We start from the raw sequence: 25,524 nt of genomic DNA, 5'->3' as shown, positions 1-25,524 counted from the left end.
CAGAAACCAAGGGGAAAGAGTGTTAATGGCAGTCCCCAGATAGGACAAAAGATATCAAAGGTCAAACAGCAGGGAAACTAACATCAGAGGATGAACTGTAGATGTGGGGGGGAGGGGAAGGGGGAAGCAAAGAGGAGGAACGTGAAGAAAAGGTGGATAAGATTGGGGCAGGGAATTAAATATATATTAAGAAAGAAAGAAAAGGTAAAAGACAGTTAAAATGAAATGGGATGAAAACAAATGGGTCGAGGTAGGGTAGAGCTGATCATCTGAAATTGTTGAATTCGATGTTGAGACCGGAAGGCTGTAGCGTGCCTGTCTCAACATCGAATTCTTCCAGTTTGCGTTGAGCTTCACTGGAGCATTGCAGGAGGCCAAGGGCAGACATGTGGGCATGGGAGCAGGGTCTTTTGTTAAAATGGCAAGCAATGGGAAGGTCAGGGTTCACCTTTCTCCTCTTTGCTTCTTCCTTCCCCTCCCCCCACATCTACAGTTCACCCTCTGATGTTAGCTTCCCTGCTGTTTGACCTTTCACACCTTTTCTCCTCTCTGGGGACTGCCATTAACACTCTTTCCCCTTGGTTTCTGTGGCCATCAGCACCCGGTTTCCCTGGGTTTCTGTGGCTATGACTCATCTTTCATTCTCACTCCACAGTATAAATATTTCCCACTCTCTCTGTCTGTTAGCTTTGACAAAGAGTCATCGGACTCGAAACGTCAGCTCTTTTCTCTCCCTACAGATGCTGTCAGACCGGCTGAGATTTACCAGCATTTTCTCTTTTGTTTCAGATTCCAGCATCGGCAGTAATTTGCTTTTATTTAAAAGTAAAGATTGATCCCGCACCAATTGCAGTTTGCGAAAGAGACCTCCAAACCTCTACCCTTTCGGAGTAATTCCTAATTTCACTCCTGAAAAGTCTTGACTCTAATATTTTGATTATGTCCCCTGGGCCTAACCTCCCCAACCATCAGAAATAGTTTATCTCCATCTGCCTTTTCTGTTCCCCGTAATATCTTGAAAAATGTAGTCAATCTCCTCTTAACCTCCAGAATTCTCAGGACACAAGTCTCGTTTGTGTCTTTTCTCTGGGTAATTGAGCTCTCAGTGTCCAGGAGCAGGGGCTGGTTTAGCTCACAAGGCTAAATCGCTGGCTTATAAAGCAGACCAAGCAGGCCAGCAGCACGGTTCGATTCCTATACCAGCCTCCCCGGACAGGCGCCGGAATGTGGCGACTAGGGGCTTTTCACAGTAACTTCATTGAAGCCTACTCGTGACAATAAGCGATTTTCATTTCATTTCATTTCAGGTGTCCATTTGGAAGACGGCGCCTCATTCCGTATTGGGTGTTACCCCATCCACCCCTCACCACCCTTCAGCTGCTGGCCAACTCTGCCTAGCAGCAAGGTAGGGTTGATAGACAGGGGCAGGCTTGTGCCTGCTGACAGGGGGAGGGGGAGGGACTCCTGCTCATCTCCGGCTCCACAAATGTATTTTTGTCAATTGCTTTTCCATGTCTCCTCTGCTGTACTGCTGGAGTTTACCGAGAGCAGCACGGTAGCATGGTGGCTAGCATAAATGCTTCACAGCGCCAGGGTCCCAGGTTCGATTCCCGGCTGGGTCACTGTCTGTGTGGAGTCTGCACGTCCTCCCCCTGTGTGCGTGGGTTTCCTCCGGGTGCTCCGGTTTCCTCCCACAGTCCAAAGATGTGCGGGTTAGGTGGATTGGCCATGCTAAATTGTCCATAGTGTCCTAATAAAAGTAAGGCTAAGGGGGGGTTGTTGGGTTACGGTTATAGGGTGGATACGTGGGTTTGAGTAGGGTGATCATGGCTCGGCACAACATTGAGGGCCGAAGGGCCTGTTCTGTGCTGTACTGTTCTATGTTCTATGAGAGGCATCGCCTTGGTGGACGTTCCATTAAAATCATTAAAGTAATGTCAAGATCCTTTCCATGTTATTGGAGTTGAGATAGATAGCATTGATTGATCAGGGTGTTAGACAGGCCCTGGGAAAGATGGCAATGGCACAGGAATAAAACAAGACACCCACTACCTCCATTTTAACACCAGTGGCACGCTGTTCCCATCTTGTGTTCAGATCTCACCCTAATTAGGATCAATATGGGGTTAACTCTAACCTCTTCCACCCAGTAATAATCTTTGCATCTCAGCTTGAAATCTAGGTTTACACTCTGTGCAATTGAGAAGGAAATTCGCTGGCGTTCAAACCAAACCCAGAAATTGGGGTAGGATTCTCCGGTCCTCGAGCCACATGTTTCCCGTCGGCGCACGTGGGGGGGGGGGGGGGGGGCATCGTTCACTGGCAGCGGGATTTTCCGTTCCCGCTGTTGTCAGTGGGAACACAGCACAGTAAGATCCCACAACACTCAAATAATCACCTGTTCAGCTGTTTGTAAGGAGTTGATTCAGAATCATTTCTATGACTGTACCGATGTAAAACTTTGACTGATATGAGAGTATGTTATTGTAATGATTATTTTGTTCTTTTTCTCTGTACGCAGGAACACTTCACACCAGAATGCAGGTTCAAGGAATCGGTATTTGAAAACTACTATGTGACCTATTCATCCATGTTGTACAGGCAGCAACAGTCTGGAAGGGGTTGGTATTTGGGACTTAACAAGGAGGGCGAGATCATGAAAGGAAATCACGTGAAGAAAACAAAACCAGCTGCCCACTTCCTCCCCAAACCATTAGAAGGTAATATCCCAAAAGACTGTCTTTGCTTTTGCTTCAGCTGTGAGCATTAAGAGTGCAGAGAAGCTAATTAACCATCGGCCAGTTTTCACTTTTAACCTGATTAATGTCTGTTGGGAAATAGGATTAGTGTTCTAGAGATGTCACTGTTAAGAAGAGGCTTGGGTTAGCTCTCCAACTGAAGCAATCTACTGTAACCCTATTTATGACTTGTTTCCTGACAACTATACAAATCCTACTCCACTTTGAATTGTGTTACAGCTTGTGCCTCAGGAACCACTTGCAGTAAAATGTTTCCATTAGAAATGGAAGAATGTTCTCAGCTACCCTTTCTTTCTTCTGCTGACAATCCCCACTTGATAATCCTTCTCACTGATTTATCGATCAGTAGAGACAGCCTTTAACCGCTCAAATCATCCATCATTTGCAAAGGTTTATGAATTGTCTCTGTTGCAGTGAAAAACAAAACCTCCATTTTGCGCTGAATCTTTGTCTGTAATTCCAGGAGTCTTAAGAACAGGAGCAAACCCCCTGCTGAGCCTGTGCCACCATCCAATGGGGTCACCCTGTGACCTCAATTCCACAGACCTACATTTTCTCCACAATATCTTTTGTGAACCAAAATCTATTACTCTCAGATTTATAAATTTACAGTTGATATGGCACCAATTGCTGTTTGAGGTACAGCATTCCTACTTTCTGGCACAGTTTGTTTGTAGACGTTTTCCGAAATTCACGTCTGAAATTCTTGGCTGTAATTTCTGTGCAAGATGTGAACCTTTGCGATCCCCTTACTCGTAGCTCAAACACCCTTCCCTTCCCTTGGGGTGCTGAGAACTCTAGGCCGGGATTCTCCCCTCCCCGGCGGGGTGGGGGGTCCCGGCGTGATGGAGTGGCGTGAACCACTCCGGCGCCGAACCTTTAGGGGCCAAGCCCTAACATTGAGGGGCTAGGCCTGCGCCGGAGTGGTTGGCGCTCCGCCAGCTGGCGTGGAAGGCCTTTGGCGCCACGCCAGTCGGGGCCGAAGGGACTTCACCGGCCGGCGGAAGTCCGCGCAAGCGCCGGAGCGTCAGCGGCTGCTGACGCCATCCCCGCGCATGCGCAGGGCAGGGGGTCACTTTTGCCTCCGCCATGATGAAGACTATGGCGAAGGCGGAAGGAAAAGAGTGCCCCCACGGCATAGGCCCGCCGGCCGATCGATGGGCCACGATCGTGGGTCAGGCCATCGTGGGGGCACCCCCCAGGGCCAGATCGACCCCCCCCCCCCACCCTGGAGCCCGCCCGCGCCGCCTGCTCCCGCTGGTAAGGTCACGTCATCCCGTTTGATCCACGCTGGCGGGAGAAGCATGACAGCGGCGGGACTTCGGCCCATTGCGGGCCGGAGAATCGCCGGGGGGGGGGGGGCACGCCGACCGGCCCGGAGAGATCCCTGCCCCGGCCGAATCTCCGATGCCACAGAATTCGGGACATGGCGGGGGCGGGATTAGCGCCGGCCCCCAGCGATACTCCGACCCGGCTGAAGTGTTGGCTAGTGTAGATTTGAGAGATGAACAGACACTTCCAACACTGATGAAGGTTGAACTCAATTTTATTAACTATTTCTAACTAACACACGATGACTGTGGGTCTAAATGATGCTAACTTAAACTAGAGACCTAAGCCTTGTCTGAACCAGTTGATTCTCTCAGCACGTGGTGTGAGTCTGTGCTGGGCTGGATGAGTTCTTGTTACACTGAGAGGCAGCACCCAGAATGAGCAGGAACCGTGGTGCCCTCTGCCTTTATAGTGTGTGTATTCTAACTGGTGATTGGCTGCGGTGTTTGTACATGTTGATTGGTCCCTGTATGTGTCCATCAGTGTGTGTCTGCACCATGATATACTGGTGTATATTAAGACACCCGCGGGGAATCGGAGAATCCCGCCCCAGTTCTGTGATGCGTCACTTTCCATGCCTCAAATAGGAGAACAAGTCAGGAACCCTGTTTGAATTAATTTCTGAAGACGATGGTGAATTTGTCATCCCGAAAGCAAGAGATTAACAGGTGTGGAAGAAGGAAATCAATGATGGGAGAAGTTTCCCTCCTAGCCATCCATCATCCTGACTTGGAAATATATCCCTGTTCCTTCACTGTCGCTGGGTCAAAATACTGGTGTTCCCTCCCTAACAGCACTGTGGGTGTACCTACACCACATGGACTGTTACAGTTCAAGAAGGCATAATGCAGCATGGTAGCATGGTGGGTAACACAGTTGCTTCACGGTGCCAGGGTCCCAGGTTCGATTCCCGGCTGGGTCACTGTCTGTGTGGAGTCTGCACGTTCTCCCCATGTCTGAGTGGGTTTCCTCCGGGTGTTCCGGTTTCCTCCCACAGTCCAAAGATGTGCAGGTTAGGTGGATTGGCCATGATAAATTGCCCTTAGTGTCCAAAAATGGATAGGTTGGGTTACGGGGATGGGGTGGAAGTATGGGCTTAGGTAGGGTGCCCTTTCCAAGGGCCGGTGCAGACTCGATGGGCTGAATGGCCTCCTTCTGCACTGTAAATTCTATGATTCCATAAAGCAGCTCACCGCCACCTTCTCAAGGGCAATTAGGGATGGACAATAAATGCTGGCACTGCCAGCGATGTTGACACCCAATCAAAGAATAAATACGTTAAGATCAGGTGTGAACTCTGGACGGTGATGGGCCAAATAAACCTTTTCTCTGAATTTCCTGAAGAGTTTACTCCATCTCCTGCCTAATATTCGGAATAAAAATAGGAATGACAAATTGGCCAGACATGTAGGTTTGAGCGAATCGAAGTAAAATGTTATAAAAAGCACCAAAAGTAATCAGGTTTTTTCATTGCTTGTCAGGAGGGACGAAAGGGATATATTTGTATTCCATAAGTTACACGATCTACTTTCGATCTGATTGATGTTTTTCTTATTGCTGGAAATGGAGGTGAATCACTGTCACAATTGACGGAACATGAGGTGCTCCTGGATAAATGGATTCATTTCACCCGTTCCACATTGCAAACATCAGAGAAGTAACTTTGCATTCTGCCCCATGTGGTCTCAAAGGAGATGTTCTTGATGAAAGGTTCGCAGTGAACCGGACTTTCAATTCTCTGTTCTCAGGAAGAGCCCGTTTCCCATAAACTCCGGATATCCCAAATTTCTTTGAATCCAAAGAATCAGTTTTGAAGCTGAGTCGTTTTTGTTGAAAACACAACAGTAAATTTGCATACACGGTCCCACAGGAATCAGGGCCGGAATTCTCCCCTACCCGGCGGGGCGGGGGGTCCCGGCGGGATGGAGTGGCGTGACCCACTTCGGCGTCGGGCCACCCCAAAGGTGCAAATTTCTCGGCACCTTTAGGGGCCAAGCCCTCACCTTGAGGGGCTAGGCCCGCGCCGGAGTGGTTGTCGCCCCGCCGGCCGGAGGGAAAGGCCTTTGGCGCCCCGCCAGCCGGGGCCGAAGGGACTTCGCGAGCCGGCGGAAGTCCGTGTATGTGCCGGAGCATCAGCGGTTGCTGACGGTATCCCCACACATGCGCAGGGAAGGGGGTCACTTCCACGTCCGCCATGGCGAAGACTATGGCAAATGCGAAAGGAAATGAGTGCCCCCACGGCACAGGCCCGCCCGCCGATCGGTAAGCCCCTATCGCGGGCCAGGCCACCGTGGGGGCACCCCCCGGGGCCAGATTATCCCGCACCCCTCCAGGACCCAGGAGCCCGCTCGCGCCGCCTGGTCCCGCTGGTAAGGGAGGTGGTTTGATTCCCGCCGGCGGGACCGGCATGACAGCGGCGGGACTTCGGGCCATCGCGGGCCAGAGAATCGCCGGGGGGGCGGGGGGGGGGGCCACCAGCTGGCACGGCGCGATTCCCGCCCCCGCTGAACCTCTGGTCCCGGAGACTTCGGGCGACGGCGGGGGCGGGATTCATGCCGGCCCCCAGTGATTCTCCGACCCGGTGGGGGGGTCGGAGAATCCCGGCCCAGATGTGGTGAGAGGCTTCTCCGCGATGTCAGCGATGTAATTAATGATGCTCAGCACATCGGGGGAACTTCCCGTTCTTCCTCAAATACCGCCGAGGAACCGTTCACCATAACAACAACAACTTGCACTTTTCTACATCCTTTATCCTTTAACATAGTAAAATGTCCCAAGGCAGCTCTCAGAAGTGGTATCAGATTAACACTGGGAATAAGGGAGTTGGCTAAAAGCTTGGGGTAGAATTTTCCCATCATTTTTCGGAGTGTGTGCCTCTCCCAGGTATTCAGACCGTGGAGCCGGATTCTCCGTCCCGCCACGCCCCTTTTCCGGCAAACTGTCAGCGGGATTCTCCGTTCCTGCAGGCAGCCGATGGGGTTCCCCAGTTGGGCCACCCCCCCCCCCCTCCCACGCCTTTGGGAATCCCTGGGTGTGGGTGCACTGCCTGCGGGGTAAAGGATCCCGCCGATGGAGAATCCCGCAGCAGATCTTCAGCCACTCCAACAAAACAAAATATGGAGCCTGGTTTACGCAGTAAGCCTGGTGGGGGTAGGGCCTGACTGAGCCGGTAATGTCAGCACCACAGAGATGGCGCCCCGAGCAGAACCAATAAACTCTGCAATATAACCCCTGATGAGACCATGAATTCACTAGACACGTGCTTTGAGATATGAACAGTGGTTTTAATCTACTTACTACAGAGCCAGCCTGTTACACATTGAACTCTCGATGAACTGGTCGGCTGGCTCTGGGCATCGATATTTATACAGCAGTCCAGGGGGAAGAGCCGTGGGCGGAGCCAAGGGTGGAGCCCTGTACAAACTCTTAAGCATTCCCAGAGCTACTCCCCCTAGTGGTCGGGAAACGCAACTGCGCTTACAATCGTACGGTCTCATATATATATCAGTGTGAATTACAGAGTTACATTCGCCACACCCCCCCCCCCCCCCCCCCACACCCCTGCACAGGCATCGGAGGAGCTATGGAACAATCATTGGAAATTCTCCCCCGCCATCACAACCATTGTGGCAATATCGTTGTTTCTCCCACCACCCAATGCCAGTTACCCCCCCCCCCCCCCCCACACTGCCCACTCCCCCCATCACTGCTCAGTCCCTCCCTGTCAAAGGTCTCGGCACCCTCCCCGCTCACCACATATACTGGGATCCAGCCCCTCCCTCAATTGTGCATCCCAAAGGGCAGCACGGTGGCACAGTGGTTAGCATTGCTGCCTACGGCGCTGAGGACCCGGGTTCGAATCCCGGCCCTGGGTCACAGTCCGTGTGGAGTTTGCACATTCTCCCCGTGTCTGCGTGGGTTTCGCCCCCACAACCCAAAGATGTGCAGGTTAGGTGGATTGGCCAGGCTAAATTGCCCCTTAATTGGAAAAAATAATTGGGTAATCTAAATTTATTTAAAAAATAAAAAAATGCATCCCAAGCACGCCACCTCTGGCACTGTCCCTGGCACAGGCTGGCACTGAATATTCCAGAGTTTAGTGCCCAGATACAGGAAAACATATCTGCCAGGGGTGCTGCAGTTCAAATGTGGAATACTCAGGAGGCCAGGATGGGAGGGGTGCAGGAATCTCAGAGGGTTGTGGGCCTGGGTCACACTCGGCAGATAGGAAGGAGCGAGACCGTGGAGGAGTGTGATGAAATAGGAGCAGATGTTGGCCAGTTAACCCCAGGAACCTGCTCCCCAATCAGTAAGATCATGGCTGATCCGTTTGTCTTTCCAATTCTACATTGCCATCAACCCCGGTAACCTCTGAGTCCCTCATCTGACAAGAAGCTATCTGCCTCAAACTTAAAAATATTCAGTGACCCCCCCCCCCCCCCCCCCCCCGCAAGCCCCCCCCCCCCCCCCCCCCCCCCCCCCCCCCCGCCCAACCCCACAACTCCACCACCTTCTGTGCCAGAGAGTCCCAAAGTCACACAGCCCTCGGAGACGCCAAGTTCTCCTCATCTCTGTCCTCAGTTTAAACAATGCACCACCGTTTTGGACTCGCCCACAGGAGGAAACATCCTTTCCACATCCACCTTATGCAGACTGTTCATGATCTCATAAACTTCAATAAAGTCACCCATCTTTATTCTAACCTCCAATGGAATCAAACCCAGTCTGTCCAACCTTTCCTCATAAGACAAGCCGCTCTTTCCAGGTAAACTTTCTCTCCGCCAACGCGGTTAAATAAGGAGACCAGTGAATTTAGCATCTGCAGCAGGGAAATTATTGGAAAATAATTCTGAGGGACACAATTAATCTCCACTTGGAGAGGCAAGGATTACTCAAGGATAGTCAGCATGGCTATCATTTTCACCCAGAGGGTGGTGGGAATCTGGGGCTTGCTGCCCAAAATGGTGGTGGAGGCTGGAAGCCTCTCAACACTCAGCTGAGCATTTGGAATGTCATAGTATGGACCAAGTGTTGGAAAGCGGGATTAGAATAGATAGGGTCTTGTTGGCTGATGCAGACATGAAAGGCCGTAGGGTCTCTTTCTGTACTGTAGTCTGGCACAGAAGTCTATTTGAGATGTGATCTCACCAACGTCTGGTATCAGTGAAGGATAGTGTCCCAGGTTTGATGTTCAATTCCTCGAGTAATAAAGGAGAGCATTCCATCAGCCTTCTTGATTATTTAAAAAAAATAAATTTAGAGTGCCTAATTCATGTTTTCCCAATTAAGGGGCAATTTAGCGTGGCCAATCCACCCACCCCGCACATCTTTTGGGTTGTGGGGGTGAAAACCACGCAGACACGGGGAGAATGTGCAAACGCAACACGGAGAGTGACCCAGAGCCGGGATTGAACCTGGGACCTCAGCACCGTGAGGCAGCAATGCTAACCACTGCGCCGCCGTGCTGCCCCTTCTTAATTGCTTGCTGCACCTGCGTACTAACCTTGGGCAGAATTCTTCCCCCCCCCACACGCCGGGTGGGAGAATCGCCGGGACGCCGGTTTTCACTCCGGCGTCGGCACTTACACTCCCGTTGGGAGAATTGCGTCCCTTTTGTTCAAAAGCGTTCTGAGAATTTTCAAATTGAAGCATTGCCAGACCAGAATCCAATGTTGGTCAGCGAGCACTAAGTTGCTGGGCAACAGGAGCTTGGTGTGAACTATGATGCAAACACCCAGTTTATTTGAGGAGCTGAGAGGGGGAGGGGATTGAGAAGCCAGAGAGGAAAGAGCTTTCCAATTGCTGAATCTGAATAGAAGGAACGGAAGGATGATGGTTACAACAACAGGTCAACTGAGGCAGGGGTGGCGTCCGGTGATGTGAAGGAAGTTGATCATAGAACATAGAAAAATACAGCGCAGAACAGGCCTTTCGACCCACGATGTTGTGCCGAACCTTTGTCCTAGATTAATCATAGATTATCATTGAATTTACAGTGCAGAAGGAGGCCATTCGGCCCATCGAGTCTGCACCGGCTCTTGGAAAGAGCACCCCACCCAAGGTCAACACCTCCATCCTATCCCCATAACCCAGTAACCCCACCCAACACTAAGGGCAATTTATCATGGCCAATCCACCTAACCTGCACATCTTTGGACTGTGGGAGGAAACCGGAGCACCCGGAGGAAACCCACGCAGACACGGGGAGGATGTGCAGACTCCGCACAGACAGTGACCCAAGCCAGAATCGAACCTGGGACACTGGAACTGTGAAGCAATTGTGCTATCCACAATGCTACCGTGCTGCCCTTAAGAACAAATTAATCTACACTCCATTATTCTACCGTAAGCCATGTACCTATCCAATAGCCGCTTGAAGGTCCCGAATGTTTCCGACTCAACTACTTCCACAGGCAGTGCATTCCATGCCCCCACTACTCTCTGATCATCTTGACGATGGCCTCGGTTTATGGTCAGAAGCTCATTTTGAGATCAAATAGGGCACCAAGGTTGTGAACCCAGGTGATTCAGATATGTGATTTATTGTTTTAAAATGTTTCAGTGACTATTTTGTGTGTTTTGGGGATCTGGGTGTCAGTGGAACTGCTGGCATGCATTTCCATTCCGAGTTGGCCTTGAGAAGGCGGTAGATTGTTGCAGTTATTTATTCACCATGGCAACAAGACACCATGTAGAGGCGACATGATTGCAGTTTGTCCCGAATATATAACCGTGTGCATTTTGAGGATGGAGCTTGCATTTGGGCGAAATTTAAATGCAACAACAGCAAGAACAACAGCTAGCAGATTTACAAAGCTCCTTTGATATTGAAACATGCCCTATGATGCCTCACGGAGACCCCCCACAACGCTCTGGGGCGGTTTATGAAAAGGATGGTTTTTAAGGAGAATCTTTAAACGAGGCAGAGAGATGGAGGTCTGGTAATTGAATCAGATGAGTGAAAAATCATGACCAAATTGTACAATATGGTGTGTGATGTACACACTCAATTGGCACTGGGCGAGCACCATGTGCCAAATTAATTAGACGCCCTGGCATTGATTACTGCACCAGCCTAAAGCTGGTGTGCCATGCAGGCTGTCGACACTTTTGGCAGATCTAAAGTAGTAATCACCCGAACGGAGATGGAAAAGTGCAAGTGCTCCCTGTGGCTGCACATTAAAACAACCAACTTCTGCCAGTTCAAGCTCACACCTCACCTCCACTCCATCCCCCCCCCCCCCCGCAAAGCAGTCCCCAGATCTCTCCTCCACACAGATCCCCCCCCCCATTTCCTTACACCCCACCTCCCAACAAAACTCCCCCACTACACCCCACCTCCCAATCTCCTCAACTCCCACCCTTCCTCCTGAACTTCGCCCTTCCCACCTCTTGATTTCTTCACTCCCTCCTCCTGACCTCCATGGCTCCTATCCTCTCAAGCTTGACCCCCTGATCTTACCGCTCGCCCGATCACTTTTCCCCAACCCGATCTCCCACCCCTTCCTCCTTACCTCCTTAAGATCCTTCTCCCAATTTCTTTGCCACCTTCTTCCTATCTCCTCATATCCTCCTCCCCATCTCCCATCCCTCTCTATCTCTTCACGCCCCCTTTCTTGATCCCCTTGCCCCCTCCTCACAATCTCCTTGCCCCCTCCTCTTCCCCTCCTGAACCCCCACCACCGCCCTGATCGTCTCTCCCTCTTCTCAAGCTCTGCCTGACTCCCCAACTGCGACATCTCCTGGGCTGTCGGGGCCTGAGCCCACCGGATACATCTTGATGATATCAGAGGACCAATTCCGGAAAGCGGGACACCTTTGGTAACAGCCGCTGCCTTGGCTGGTCCTGAATGTGGGCACACACCAATTAGCCAGGGAATGACAAAACAGATTCAATCATAAGCAAAGTGCCAGTCAAAAAGTTGAAACTCACTTAAATCTGGATCTCGCCCTCAATGGGTTGGATCCGGATCGTGACGCCTCACGGGATCACGAGGCCGGTAAATCTCGCAAGAGGTTTCTCACGTGGACCACCGGCCCCATTGCGCCGGAGCCGGGACGAGGACGATGGATCACGCCCATGTTTTGTAATTAATATTTGGTAAATCTACAAAGGTAATGTCAAGATAGTCTCTGATTGCGCGGACACTCTCCCAATTTCTTTCTCCCACTTTATCAAAATTCCTACTTATCCTCTCGTCTTCAGCTTCGAAGAAGACATAACCAATTTCTTCAGCTGTTCCCTCACCTGCTGCAAATTACTAAGACTTCTGTTTTTTTCACAGTTTTGAGAATTGTTGGGCTCGGTCTGAACGTTCTGACTGGCACTTTGCTGCGTTATGATTGAATCTGTTTTGTCCTTCCCTGGCTAATTGGTGTGTGCCCACATTCAGGACCAGCCGGAACAGCGGCTGTTAGCAATGATGCCCCGCTTTCCGGAATTGGTCCTCTGATATCATTCAGTCCAATGCGATCATGACTGACCTGATATAATCCTTAACTCCACTCTCCCCTCCTTCCCCCCATAACCCTTGATTCCCTTACTGATCAAAACTATTGAACACATTTTACGACCCAGCTTTTACAGCTCTCTGCTGTAAAGAATTCCATAGATTCACTATCCCCTGAGAGAGAAATTCCTCCTCAGCTCTGTCTTCAATGGGTGATGCTTTACTCTGAGTAGATGGAGAGAAACCTTCCACTGGTAGAAGGGTCCAGAACCGGAGAACATCAATTATAACTGACAAAAGAACTAGAGACAATGTGAAGGAAAACCTCTTTACACAGCGAGGAATTAGGATCTGGAATGCACGACATGGGAGCGTGCTGGAGACAGATTCAAATGCGGCTTACAAAACAGAATTGGGACATTATATGAAAAAAAGATGTTTTCAGACGACAGGGAAAAGGTGGGGAATAGAACAAGGTGAGTTGCTCTTGCTGGGAACCAACATGGACATGACAGGCTGAATGGCCTCCTCCAGCACTATAACTATTCTATGACCTTATGGAATGTGAGAAGGCCCGGAGGACCGAATGACCAACTCCAGTTTCTATTTCTTCTGACATTTACAATGAAGGCGTGAGGAAGATGACAATCATATGTCAGGACGGAGAATAAAACCTCAACAGGCACTGGGGGACATTGTGTTCACCAAGGCTCACTACCATGGAGTCTTTTCACATAGTTGCTTCGCAATGAATATGATTCAAACTCTTTTTCCAAAATGATCCTCTCTCAGTCACATCCTAATCGGCCAATTGAATGAGCTTCATAGTGCTAGCCTTTAGCGTGTCAAGAAAAACAAGCTCATGTCTTCATTTGTGAAGATGATGTTAGATCAAGCGATTTCTCTCTGAGGTAGAATCTTTCAGTAGCCTGCTTTTCATTGTATTTTCCAATCACTATTCACTATGTTTAATTCCCAAGCTGTTTTCAGGAATAATAATCACTTATTGTCAAAAGTAGGCTTCAATGAAGTTACTGTGCAAAGCCCCTAGTCACCACATTCCGGCGCCTGTTCGGGGAGGCCAGTACGGTAATCAAAACCACGCTGCTGGCATTATTCTCATTACAAGCCAGCTGTTTAGCCCACTGTGCTAAACCAGCCCCTGCTGATGAGTACTTTAAACTGTTGGCAAGATCCCACATGAACTAAAACAAAGGGAGGATTTTTATAGAACTTACGGCATGGAAAGAGGTAATTTAAAATGATCGAACGACTTCAATCTGATATAAGAACAATAATTGCTGGAAAAACGCAGCAGGTCAAGCAGTGTTTGTGAATAAAAATAGAGTTAGGGTTTCAGGTTGATGACCTTTCATTACTACTCATGGTGGTTAGGGGCTGGTTTAGCACAGGGCTAAATTGCTGGCTTTTAAAGCAGATCCAGGCAGGCCAGCAGCACGGGTCAATTCTTGTACCAGCCTCCCTGAACAGGTGCCGGAATGAGGCAACTAGGGGCTTTTCACAGTAACTTCATTGAAGCCTACTTGTGACAATAAGCAATTTCATTTCATTTCATTTTTCTTGACCCATGGGATCAGATGAAAGATGATCGACCTGAAATGCTGTCTCTCTCCACAGATGCGGCCTAACCCGCTAAGTTTTTCCAGAAATTTATGTCCAGCGAGGGTGAGATCCAGATCGCGACGTCTCGTAAGGTTCAGTTGAACCTCGCGAGACGTCTCAAGCGACTCAAATCTCGGAAGAGGCCTCTCGCAAGAGTCAATGGCCTCATCGCATCACTAAGTTGGTTCAACGAGGCCAGTAAATCCCACCTGAGAAAAGGTCGACTACCCCTATGTTTCTTCCCTCCTGAGAGGGCAAAGAAGTGACATGATAGAAGTAGTCAACGTTTGAAAGATTTTGGACAAGTTGGATCAAGTATATTGTTTCACTGGGGACTGAATTTGAGCACCAGGGCCCTGGTTCTAAATGAAGGACAATAAAAGAAGATAATGAATGCAGGAGGAAGCTGTTGAGTCAATGGGGATGATTTGTGCCGATGTTAACCATCGGAGAGAACAGCGACGGGGGTGAAAAATATCGCAAGCGTCAGGAAACCCCGGGCTGGATGCTCTGCCTCACTGTGCCACATTTCTGCCCTGACCCACTAGCTCCGTTACGCCAGCCGGCCAATGGTGTTTCCCATTGTGGGGCAGCCCCACGCCGCTGGGAAACCCCCGGAGCCCTGCAAAATGGAGAATCCCACCGGCAGAGAATCCCGCCCCCCTGATTCTCGCTGGCGGGATAGTGTTTCCCGTTTTCCCACTACACTCGCTGATGATGTAACGAGGTTCCTGCCGACAAAGTGTAGGAACCTCATTGTGATACATCTGAATAAATTTGAATGTAATTAACAAGCCACCCACAATGCTGTTAGGGAAAGAGTAGGTACAACCATTGTGCTGTTAGGGAGGGTACAGGTATACATTGTGCTGTTGGGGAAGGTGTAGGTACAGCCACAGTGCAGTTAGGGAGGGTGTAGGTACACCCATTGTGCTGTTTGGGTGGGTGTAGGTACACCTATGGTGCTATTAGGGAGGGTGTAAGTACACCCACAGTGCTGATAGGGTGATAACGATACAGTGAGTCACTTTGGGATGTTTTAGGAAGTTAAATATGTTATAGACGGCACATTTTAACGGACTCGTCGAGCCTGACATGGCGGCAGGGCGAGGCGGTTGAATCTCGTGAGATTTGTGACGCTCGGAATGCTGGGTGAGATCCAGGTCAGCATATTTAGATGATACATTCGCAGGATTCCCCCGGTGCCAAAACCTAACAGCCGTGCCTCGGTGACCTCGCCACAGCACCGTTTATGCCTGGTTTCCACAAACACGGACCAGTCGTAATGGCACCGAGGAGGTCCCCCAAACCATTAAAAACTGCCGGGTGGTTAGGGGCAGCACGGTAGCATTGTGGATAGCATAATCGCTTCACAGCTCCAGGGTCCCAGGTTCGATACCCCGCTGGGTCACTGTCTGTCCGGAGTCTGCACGTCCTCCCCGTGTCTGCGTGGGTTTCCTCCGGGTGCTCCAGTTTCCTCCCACAGTCCAAAGATGTGCAGGTTAGGTGGATTGGCCAGGCTAAATTGCCCTTAGTGTCCAAAATTGCCCTTAGTGTTGGGTGGGGTTACTGTGTTATGGGGAGAGGGTGGAGGTGTGGGCCTTGGGTGGGGTGCTCTTTCCAAGAGCCGGTGCAGACTCGATGGGCTGAATGGCCTCCTTCTGGACTGTAAATTCTATGAAAAGGAACAGAGAGTACAACTCTAAAGGAAAGCATCAGAAAAGACCTAAGGTTCCAAAAATACTACAAGGACAAAACTAAAGGGTCTGTATCTGAATGCACGTAGCATTCAAAACAGATGAACTGTTAACGCAAATAGAATGTGAGGATCGATGTATGTTTCTATTTTGGGGGAATATTGTGTTATTTCGCAAAAACGTCTGTGTGGCTGTGAGTGAAAATGATATAATTAAGCTGGGAAATGTTGAATGGAGAACATTTCTCTGGAATAATTAAGGGAAAAGGAGTAAAAGTGTTTGCTGATGGATTTGTAATGAGACTTGGCTTTTCTAAGTAAATATGTTAAGGTTAGGAATTTGCATGTGGGACCTTTCAGCTGTTACATTTCGAAGGGGAATAAGGAACTTTTGCAACTTGGGAAGCTTATTAAAATCTATTTGACCCGAACCCAGGACCATAGGAAAACATGAAAGATTTTTATGTTTTGGAAAAGTTGACTTCAAAGACTGAGGAAAATAACATTGGAGGGTAAAGGATATTTAAGGAGAGCTGTTGAGAGTATTGGTAGTTGACTGTGTGAAGAGGACCTGCTGAAAACAGCTCCAGGTTAGGGAAGGTGAAGATTAAATCAGCCGTCCAGTCAAAGCAGAAAAGGCTTGGGCTGTGAAAAGCAGTCTTGTTTCTTGGATTGCGACAGCAGAGTGGAAGTGAATTGAGAGGCCTTTGTTAAAGAGACAATGGGTGGGATTCCCCGTCACGCTAGCCTCGTTGTCTGGCTTGGCGCGTCCTCGCTGGCAGCTGCATTCTCCGTTCCCGCAGCCGGACAAGGGGGTTCCCCATTGTGGCCACCCTACTCCGTCAAGAAACTCCCTGCCATCGGGTGCGCTGCCGGCGAAGCAGGGGATCCTGCCGGCGGAGAATTTTGCAGGAGAGCTTTGACTTGGATAATATCACCATTATGCTCTGGTTAAGTATCTATTACAGAGTGTTGCCTGGAGGATGTTTACTTGTGGGCCTGAACAAGTTGGGAGTCTTTTGGGGAGAATGTTTTGTGAGACTAATTCCAACTGTGTAACTGTAATCCCGCGTACTTAAGTTTTCTTTTCTTCTTGTTAATAAACACTTTAACTTTAAATTTAAAATCCCAAAAGTGTTGCTGGATCCTCCTGCTGAGTTCAGTATGTTTCCATTTTCAGAATATTAAAGGGAAAAGGCAATGGCCCGTAAGCCAAGTTTCCCTCTGGGATTTTGTTTGTTCAACAATTAACATCAGTTGTACTAAAAAATAAATAGTATGGTCTGGTGGCCATTTCAGAGACATGGCTGTGGTATGGCATAGATTGGAACCTGAATACTGAAGGGCACATGACTTTTAGGTGAGACAGAAAGTTAGGACAAGGTGGAGGGGTGGCTCTGCTAATTAATGATGATTTTAACAATGTTAGAGAGAAACCAGGATGTAGAAAGAGTTTGGATAGAGCTGAGAAATGATAAAGGCAAAGATGTCACTTGTGGAATGGTGTACAGGCCATGCAACAGTAACTGTAAGGTAGGACTGGGTTTAAAGGAAGAAATAATGGAAAGTTGTCAGAAAGCTACAGCATTAAGCATGGGGAATTTTAATCTACATTTGACTGGAAAAATAAGATGGCCAAAGGTAGCCTAGATGAGGAATTTATAGGAGTTTTTGGGATGCTTTCTTAGAAGAGCACGCTCTGGCACCAATCAGAGAGCAGGCTAGACTGGACCAGATTTATTGCAATGAGATGGAATTAATTAATTAATTACCTGAACATCTTGAATGATCGAGATGTTCAAAATCCTGAGGGGGATGGACAGAGTAGACGGGGAGAAACTGTTCCCCCTCTTAAAAGAATCAAGAATGAGAGGGCACAGATTTAAAGTGATTTGCAAAGGAAGTAAATGTGATGTGAGAAAAACCTTTTTCACCCAGCGAGTGGTTGGGGTCTGGAATGTTGGGCTGGATTCTCCGATCCTGCGGCTATTTCCACAGCTTTACCTGCGGAAACACATAGAATACATAGAATTTACAGTGCAGAAGGAGGCCATTCGGCCCATCGAGTCTGCACCGGCTCCTGGAAAGAGCACCCTACCAAAGGTTAACACCTCCACCCTATCCCCATAACCCAGTAACCCCACCCAACACTAAGGGACACTCAGGGCAATTTATCATGGCCAATCCACCTAACCCGCACATCTTTGGACTGTGGGAGGAAACCGGAGCACCCAGAGGAAACCCACGCACACACGGGGAGGATGTGCAGACTCCGCACAGACAGTGACCCAAGCCGGAATCGAACCTGGGACCCTGGAGCTGTGAAGTGATTGTGCTATCCACAATGCTACCGTGCTGCCTTACGGCTGGAGAATGGCCGGGTCAGTGGCCACGCATGTGCACAATGGCGGCCGTGCCGTGCAACAGGGCGCCGGCCGTGCGCAGACCCGATCTGTCAAAACCTGCTGTCTCTTGCCAGCCTCACCACCCCCGGACTATCCCCCACCAGTCCCCGCCAAGGACCCCTGCCCGCGGAACAGCTCCTCCCCGACTGTGGCGGCGCTGGACTCAGTCTACAGTCGCCACGCGAGGTTCCCGAACAGCGTGAGCACACCCGCCCAACACCGTCAGGGACTTGGCCTATCGGGGCGGAGTATCGGGGGAGGGCCTCAGGTGACGTCCTGAGGCCATCCATACGGCGTGCGATATGCTCCCCGAGTATGCCGTTTTTGGAGGACAGAGCATCGCAAAAGCAGCACCGCCCCCGATTTCGGCATCGGTGATCGGAGAATCCCACCCATTGTGTCTGGAATTGTGGTGGAGGCAGGTTTAACCAAGACATTCAAGAGGGCATTAGGTGATAATTTGAATAGAAATAATGTGCAGGGCTATGGGGATAAGGCAGGAGAATGGCACTAAGTCACGATGCTCGTTTGAAAGTCAGTGCAGACACGATGGGCCGAATGGCTTCCATCTGTGGCAATTCTGTGATTTATAGTGAAGGCAAGCCTAGGTAGCAGCGATCATAATACTAATTCACATTCAGTTTGAGGCAGAGAACAGTGGGTCCAAGATTAGTATTTTAAACCTAAATAAGGACAGTTGTGAGGGCATGAAATAAAAACAAGATAAAGTGAACTGATAAATAAGGTTAAGGATAGGTCAATAGGGATGCACTGGTGGACATTTGATGGGATATTTCAAAATACACAGAATAGATACATTCCAACGAGAAAATAATTTTTTAAGGCGAGGACCCATCATCTGTAGTTAAATAAAAGAGTTAAAGCTAGTACCAAACGTAAAGAAAAAATATATTTGTGCAAGGATGGGTGATAGCTCAGAAGATTGGAGAGAATATAAAAAACAGCAAAAAATGAAAAAGAAGATCAATAGGAAGGAAAAATTAGAGTTCAAGAGAAAGCAAGGTAGAAGCACAAAGCAGATAGTATTTGGCTCTTCAAAGAGAGAGTTAACAAAGTGAGTGTTGGTCCCACAGAAAGTGAGTCTAAGAAATTAAGAATGAAAAATAAGGAAATGGTACATGAATTGTACAGGTATTTTGCATCAGTCTTCACTATAGAGGTTACATGCAGCATCCCAGAACGAGCTGTAAATCAGGAAATGGAAGGTGGGGGGAAAGTCAAGAAAGCTACGCTCACCAGGGAAATGGCACTGAGCAAATTGTTGGAGCTGTGTGCTGTCAAATCCCCAGTCCTGCTGGACTTCTTCCCAGGGTCTTAAAGAAAGTGGTGAGTGAGATAGCTGATGTGCTGGTTTTAATTTTCCAAAATTCCCAAGATTCGGGGAAGGTGCCATTCGATTGGAAAATAACGAATATGACTCCTTTAATCAAAAAGTGAAAGGGAGACATAAAGCAGGAAACTATAGGCCAATTAGCGTACCACCGGTCAGAGAGAAGCTATTATAGCGGGACACTTGGAAAAATTCACGGTAATCAGGCAGGGCTATGTCAACATGGTTTGTGAAAGGAAGTTTATTGGAGTTATTTGAGGAAGTAACTGGTGCTGAGGATAAAGGAGAACCTGTGGATGTACTGTACTTAGATATCCAGAAAGCATTTGACAAAGTGCCACGTCAAAAGTGTTGCTAGACTTCTTCCTGACGAGATTCGGTGTAGGATGTAAGATATTGGCATGGATAGAGGGTTGCCAAGCTGACAGGAAACAGAGAGTATCTATATATGGGTCTTTTCATGGTTGTCAGGATGTAATTAGTGGTGTGTCTGTTATGGGTCAGGGTTTATAGAACCCCAAAGTGTATCATGGAGTTCACCTGACCCACAGCTTTTAATAGATTGTGGTATGGGGAGCACACTGCCCACTCTACAGGTGTGGTACAGCAGAAAATGAAATGAAATGAAATGAAATGAAAATCGCTTATTGTCAGGAGTAGGCTTCAATGAAGTTACTGTGAAAAAACCCTAGTCGCCACATTCCGGCGCCTGTTCGGGGAGGGTGGTACAGGAATTCAACCGTGCTGCTGGCCTGCCTTGGTCGGCTTTAAAAGCCAGCAATTTAGCCCAGTGTGCTAAACCAGCCCCAAGTATTTCTTTAAACCAAAACAATGTTTATTCTATGAACGCAAGTTAACCTTTTTTAAAACAAACAGTGAACATCTTAGCAACCATTAATTCAAATACAACCCCCAAAGAATACAACACTAAGTAATCCTGTAAGCTGTCCTTTTAACATCCACAAACCTTCAAACAGGAGCACATTAGGTTTACATTCAATACTGAGACCTTTTACAATTCTGGGTTCACCAAGTGATCCATAGATAGTCTTTGGATGGCAGAGATCAACATTACAGCCCTTTGTTTTAACTTCAGATGCAGCTCACTGAAAAACACAGACACACCCAAGTATTTTCTCAAACTGAAACTAAAAAGCAGAAGTAGATCTCAGCCCCACCCACATTCTGACATCACTCTAGTAACATGAACTGCTCCATTTCTTAAAGGTACATTTTAAAACACCCATTTCTTAAAGGTACTCTCACATGACAGTGCCGCAGGGAGCAGTCCGGACCCTCAACGTTTTACAATTTAGATAAATATTTTGGATGAAGGGACCAAAGGTATGGTTGCTAAATTTGTAGACGACACAAAGATAGGTAGGAAAGTAGGTTGTGACATAAGGAGGGTACAAAAGAATTTTGTTAGGATACCGGAGCAGGAACCTGTTTTTGTTAGGATACTGAACAGGAAACTGCAAACAATTTAAAATTTGTAAAACTGTGAGGAAAGGATACTTCACTCCAGGGGCTGGTTTAGCTCACTGAGCTAAATCGCTGGCTTTTAAAGCAGACTAAGCAGGCCAGCAGCACGGTTCGATCCCCGGACAGCCGCCGGAATGTGGCGACTAGGGGCTTTTCACAGTAACTTAATTGAAGCCTACTCGTGACAATAAGCGATTTTCATTTCATTTTTCATTTTCATTTTGTTTCATGACTCTGACCAATAGGGAACTTTTATGTTAAAATAAGCTTTAATTTAAACATAGAATTAACCACATTTACACCAAAGAAATAGCTTTATACTTAACAGTTAAATGAAAGGAAAAACCTTAACTCACTATCGACACCTGCTACTATATATATTCCATCCAGACAACTTAATACAGTTCAAAATCCACTTATAAATAAAGTTAGCAAATCAGGGTTGCTTGCTGTTCTCTGTTCAGACCATTGAAGAGAGATCCTTTCGAGAACAAACTGAAAATCCTTCTGCCTTGATGATTAAAATCCTCTAGCATACTGCTACATATACTGACAGACCTGGTTCCACCCATTAATTATATCATCTGTATCCCACTGAGATGTCTCATAACCTGATTAGCTAGGACTAAACACCACTCCCTCATAAATTATTTACACCCTCTGGGAACCTCCTTTCTATAAACAATATTCCATTGAAATTAAAATCACTTATTGTCACAAGTAGGCTTCAAATGAAGTTACTGTGAAAAGCCCCAAGTCGCCACATTCCGGAGGCTGGTACAGGAATTGAACCATGCTGCTGGCCTGCCTTGGTCTGCTTTAAAAGCCAGCTCTTTAGCCCTGTGCCATCTCTTGTAACAGGTAAATTGTGAAAATCAATGATTACCTTACCTTCTACAGCCCCTTAATCACAGCTTTAGCAGTCACACTGTTTGTGTGTAATTTAAACCTGGGCTTTTAATAACATTACTGCCACAAATACAAAATATAACAATTTCTTACAGTCATCTCAATGTTGACAGGCTAGGCAAGTGGGCAAAGATCTGGCAAATGGAGTATAATGTGGGAAAATGGGAAATTGTCCATTTTGGCAGGAAGGATAAAAAAAGAAGCTTATGATCTAAACGATGAGAGATTGCAGAGCTCTGAGATGCCGTGTGAACTGGGTATTTCATGATGTGAATTGCAAAGTAATTAGAGCAAGTAATTCGGGAAATTAATATAATGCAATTGTTTATTGCCAGGGGATTTGAATACGAAAACATAGGCGGCTGTGCCTCAGTTATACGGGGCAGGGTTCGGTTGTGTCCACATGTGCCTCCCCCACTCGACATCATTTTACCCTCTCAGAATAACCACCTACTTTTGTGTTTATCTGACTTTCCTTTAAATGCATCCTGGGTTGATTGCAATGCAGGACAGATGAGCAGCTCCAATTGTACACCTGCAGTTGGGCACATAGATGCTGGTTATGTTAACTAACGTTGATTTCCTCTTTGATTTTCAGTTGCCCTCTACAGAGAACCATCACTACACGAGTTGGCAGAGGTCCTCTCGCGGTCTGGAACACCCACCAAAAGCAGAAGTGCCTCTGCCGTGTTAAACGGGGGCAAGGCTGTGAGTCAGACTGAATCAACGTAGCCGGGTGGAGGCTCGAGCCGTGTCCAGACGAACCACGTACAGACGCCGCCGACATATCACTAGCAGACAGTGTCTTTCTGTTGTAAAAAAAAAATGATTCAGGAAACAAGCTACCGAGCTGAGTAAAGTTGCACTCTATCAGCCTTTTAGGTTCTGTCAGTGGATAAATCCCGATAATTGTAGCCGAGAAAACGCTTGTTCATCTCACCAAACACCCGGACAGCCAATGAAACCTCATCCTTGGGATGTGGTGCGGTGGAAGAAACGCCATTTTGTCCCATCGTCAGACCTGTCTCGGGGAAAGGAATCATATTAAATAAAAAATCACAACCTGTTCGCAAGCTGAAAACAAGTTTACCATTCAGCAATGAACGTACACACACGAAAAAAAGAACCAGACCACATTTGCTTTTTCCAGAGGAATGTAGATACCTTTGGGTTTTACTAAAGGAGTGAGGAACACACAAAACAAAGTAATTGCATCATGTCCTTGGCTCAATGCTGTTCGGCCCCACTTGACACACTAACCCATCTGTCTCTTTTCTTTAGTCCAATAAGAGTGTTTTGCTACACTGCGGGTCTACAGTTATTTTATACTCCAACCAATGGATAGGATGGCTTTCAAAAACCAGTCAGGGTTACGGAAAGGAAAACAATCAAAAAATGAGCAGGAATTAAGTTAGTGTCTCAGGCGAAGTGGTTAACTTTGAGCAATCTGGAGGATAAGGGTTTCTAGATTTGTAGTAACGGTAATCTTATAGTGCAACACCTAGGATACAGAAATCTATCAGTTAGCAAATTGCACCCTCGTGACTCCTCACCTTATGCATTTGCACATAGACCTTGTTGTGGTGGTTTTTATTCTTGGAAAAAAAAATTGTGGGGTTTTGGGTGACTTCATTTTTATAACAATGTGGAACGTCTTATTTGTAATGCACTCTTGTCAGTCGCTCCTTTAATGTACTGGGCATGGTGGGAATTGTTGAGAATGATGTTCCCTTTGGGCAGTTTACTCTAAGGTCATCCTAGTACACATTACACCGAGGATTGTTGTTATTCTGTCAGTTAGTTTAGATTTTAATTTTGATTTACCTGTTGCATGGGAGAAAGCTGGTAATGGGATAGAGTTGCATGACTTAGGATCTGTGTTTTAAACATGTTGGATAATGTGCTCCAAACATTACTTTGGTTAGAAAGTACGAGCAGCTTTCCTGCTTCTGTACTGGTCAGTTGTTTATTATTTGTTGTATACACTAACAGATGCACTGAATAAAACATTTATATGAAAGTATGCTTTAAATGTGTCTTTATTTGTGTACGTGCGTATTGATTTGTCTACGTTTGCATGTTTGCGTGTGGATTTATGCTTGATCATGTGTGTTCTGCTGTATTTTGTATGTTGTTTTTTGGGCACGTGTGTTGCTTGTGTGTTGAACATGCTGATATGTGCGTATCTATCTTGGTGTCATCTGTATATATGTGTGTATCGGGGCAGCACGGTGGCACAGTGGTTAGCATTGCTGCCTACGGCGCTGAGGACCCGGGTTCGAATCCCGGCCCTGGGTCACTGTCTGTGTGGAGTTTGTACATTCTCCCCGTGTCTGCGTGGGTTTCACCCCCACAACCGAAAGATGTGCAGGATAGGTAGATTGGCCACTCTCAATTGCCCCTTAATTGGAAAAAATAATTGGGTACTCTTAAAAAAAATTTTTTTTAAAGAAAAAATATATATATGTGTGTATCTGTGTCTGCCTGTGTTTGTATCTATCTGTGTGAGTGTGTATCTGTGTGCACATGTATTTGTGCATCTGTGTGCACGTGTCTGGGTGTGCATGTATGTGTATGTGTGTGTGTTTCTGTGTGTATACATTGATGCCTCATGCCTGAAGCGTCCTTTGCAAAATTAATATTTTATTTCAGAAAGAAGTTCAGGATATGTCAGAGATGGTGCTACAATGCTGAAATAACCGTTCCCTGCCTTGTGATCTCTGACCATGCTTCCCTGCACGGTGCAGGATGGGTGAATTCGCCCTGACATGAATTTGCACCATCTGATGTAAATTAGATTTTGCCGCTGTTTACTTTGGAGCGCTAAACTTCTGGTCCTGTTGGAAAGGTCAAACATTTGTCAATTCTTCCTTGGGTTTCAGTCCACCATTAGAGAATTACTGTTGCTGGAACAACACCCTCTGGAGTGAGAACTACAGAGAGACCCCCAGGGTAAACAGTAATTGCTGTTGGGCTGGGGGGGGGTGCGGGTGGGATGGGGGTCGGGGGGGGGGGGGGGGGGGAGGGGGGGGAGAGAGAGGGGGCTTCACTATTGATCTTTTCATCCTGCCAGCAGCATTTTTGTAACCATTGAGGCATCAAAGATAATTTAGAAATGACATTCTACTTTATGAATACTTCGATAATTTTTTGACTGCACTTTTGCTCACGGACTGTTTCTGTAGATTAATCTTTAGTTTCTGGAGCTCTAGGACAATCCTGGAGGATTGACACCTCTCAGTACCCAGAATGTCAGGGATCGTGTTGAACTGAAGTAAACATGTTCCACACAATCCTTTTGGAATATGCAACACCTTCTGTGGCCCAGGGATCTCAACAATTCTCCGAATCGCTGAAGGTAATCTTTACAATGCTGGGGCACTCAAGGAAGATATAATTGTGGACAAAATGTCCATCAACTTCAGAACAGAATGAACAATATTAGTCCTTTCCATTAAAGAACATGACGATTACGTTTATGGAAAACGTTTAACAACTTCAAACCATCCCAAAG

At 47.5% G+C, this 25,524-nt stretch overlaps 1 protein-coding gene across 6 annotated transcripts in view; it reads left to right on the top strand.

Moving 5' to 3' along the window:
* Window positions 1-24,030, top strand: part of fgf13a (fibroblast growth factor 13a) — a 672,043-nt gene extending 648,013 nt beyond the window's left edge. For all 6 annotated transcript variants that reach the window (XM_038774368.1, XM_038774370.1, XM_038774369.1 and 3 more), the window contains 2 exons: window positions 2,522-2,720; window positions 22,609-24,030. In XM_038774368.1, the coding sequence (XP_038630296.1) occupies window positions 2,522-2,720; window positions 22,609-22,742 (333 nt within the window). In that variant the 3' untranslated portion in view covers window positions 22,743-24,030. The remainder of the gene's footprint in view (window positions 1-2,521; window positions 2,721-22,608) is intronic.
* The last annotated feature ends 1,494 nt before the right edge of the window (window positions 24,031-25,524 follow it).

This window comes from Scyliorhinus canicula, chromosome 17, assembly GCF_902713615.1.
Source record: "Scyliorhinus canicula chromosome 17, sScyCan1.1, whole genome shotgun sequence".
NCBI classification, from domain to species: Eukaryota; Metazoa; Chordata; class Chondrichthyes; order Carcharhiniformes; family Scyliorhinidae; genus Scyliorhinus; species Scyliorhinus canicula.
The sequence above is the reverse complement of the archived record's forward strand: the minus strand, read 5'-3'. Positions and strand labels throughout refer to the sequence as shown.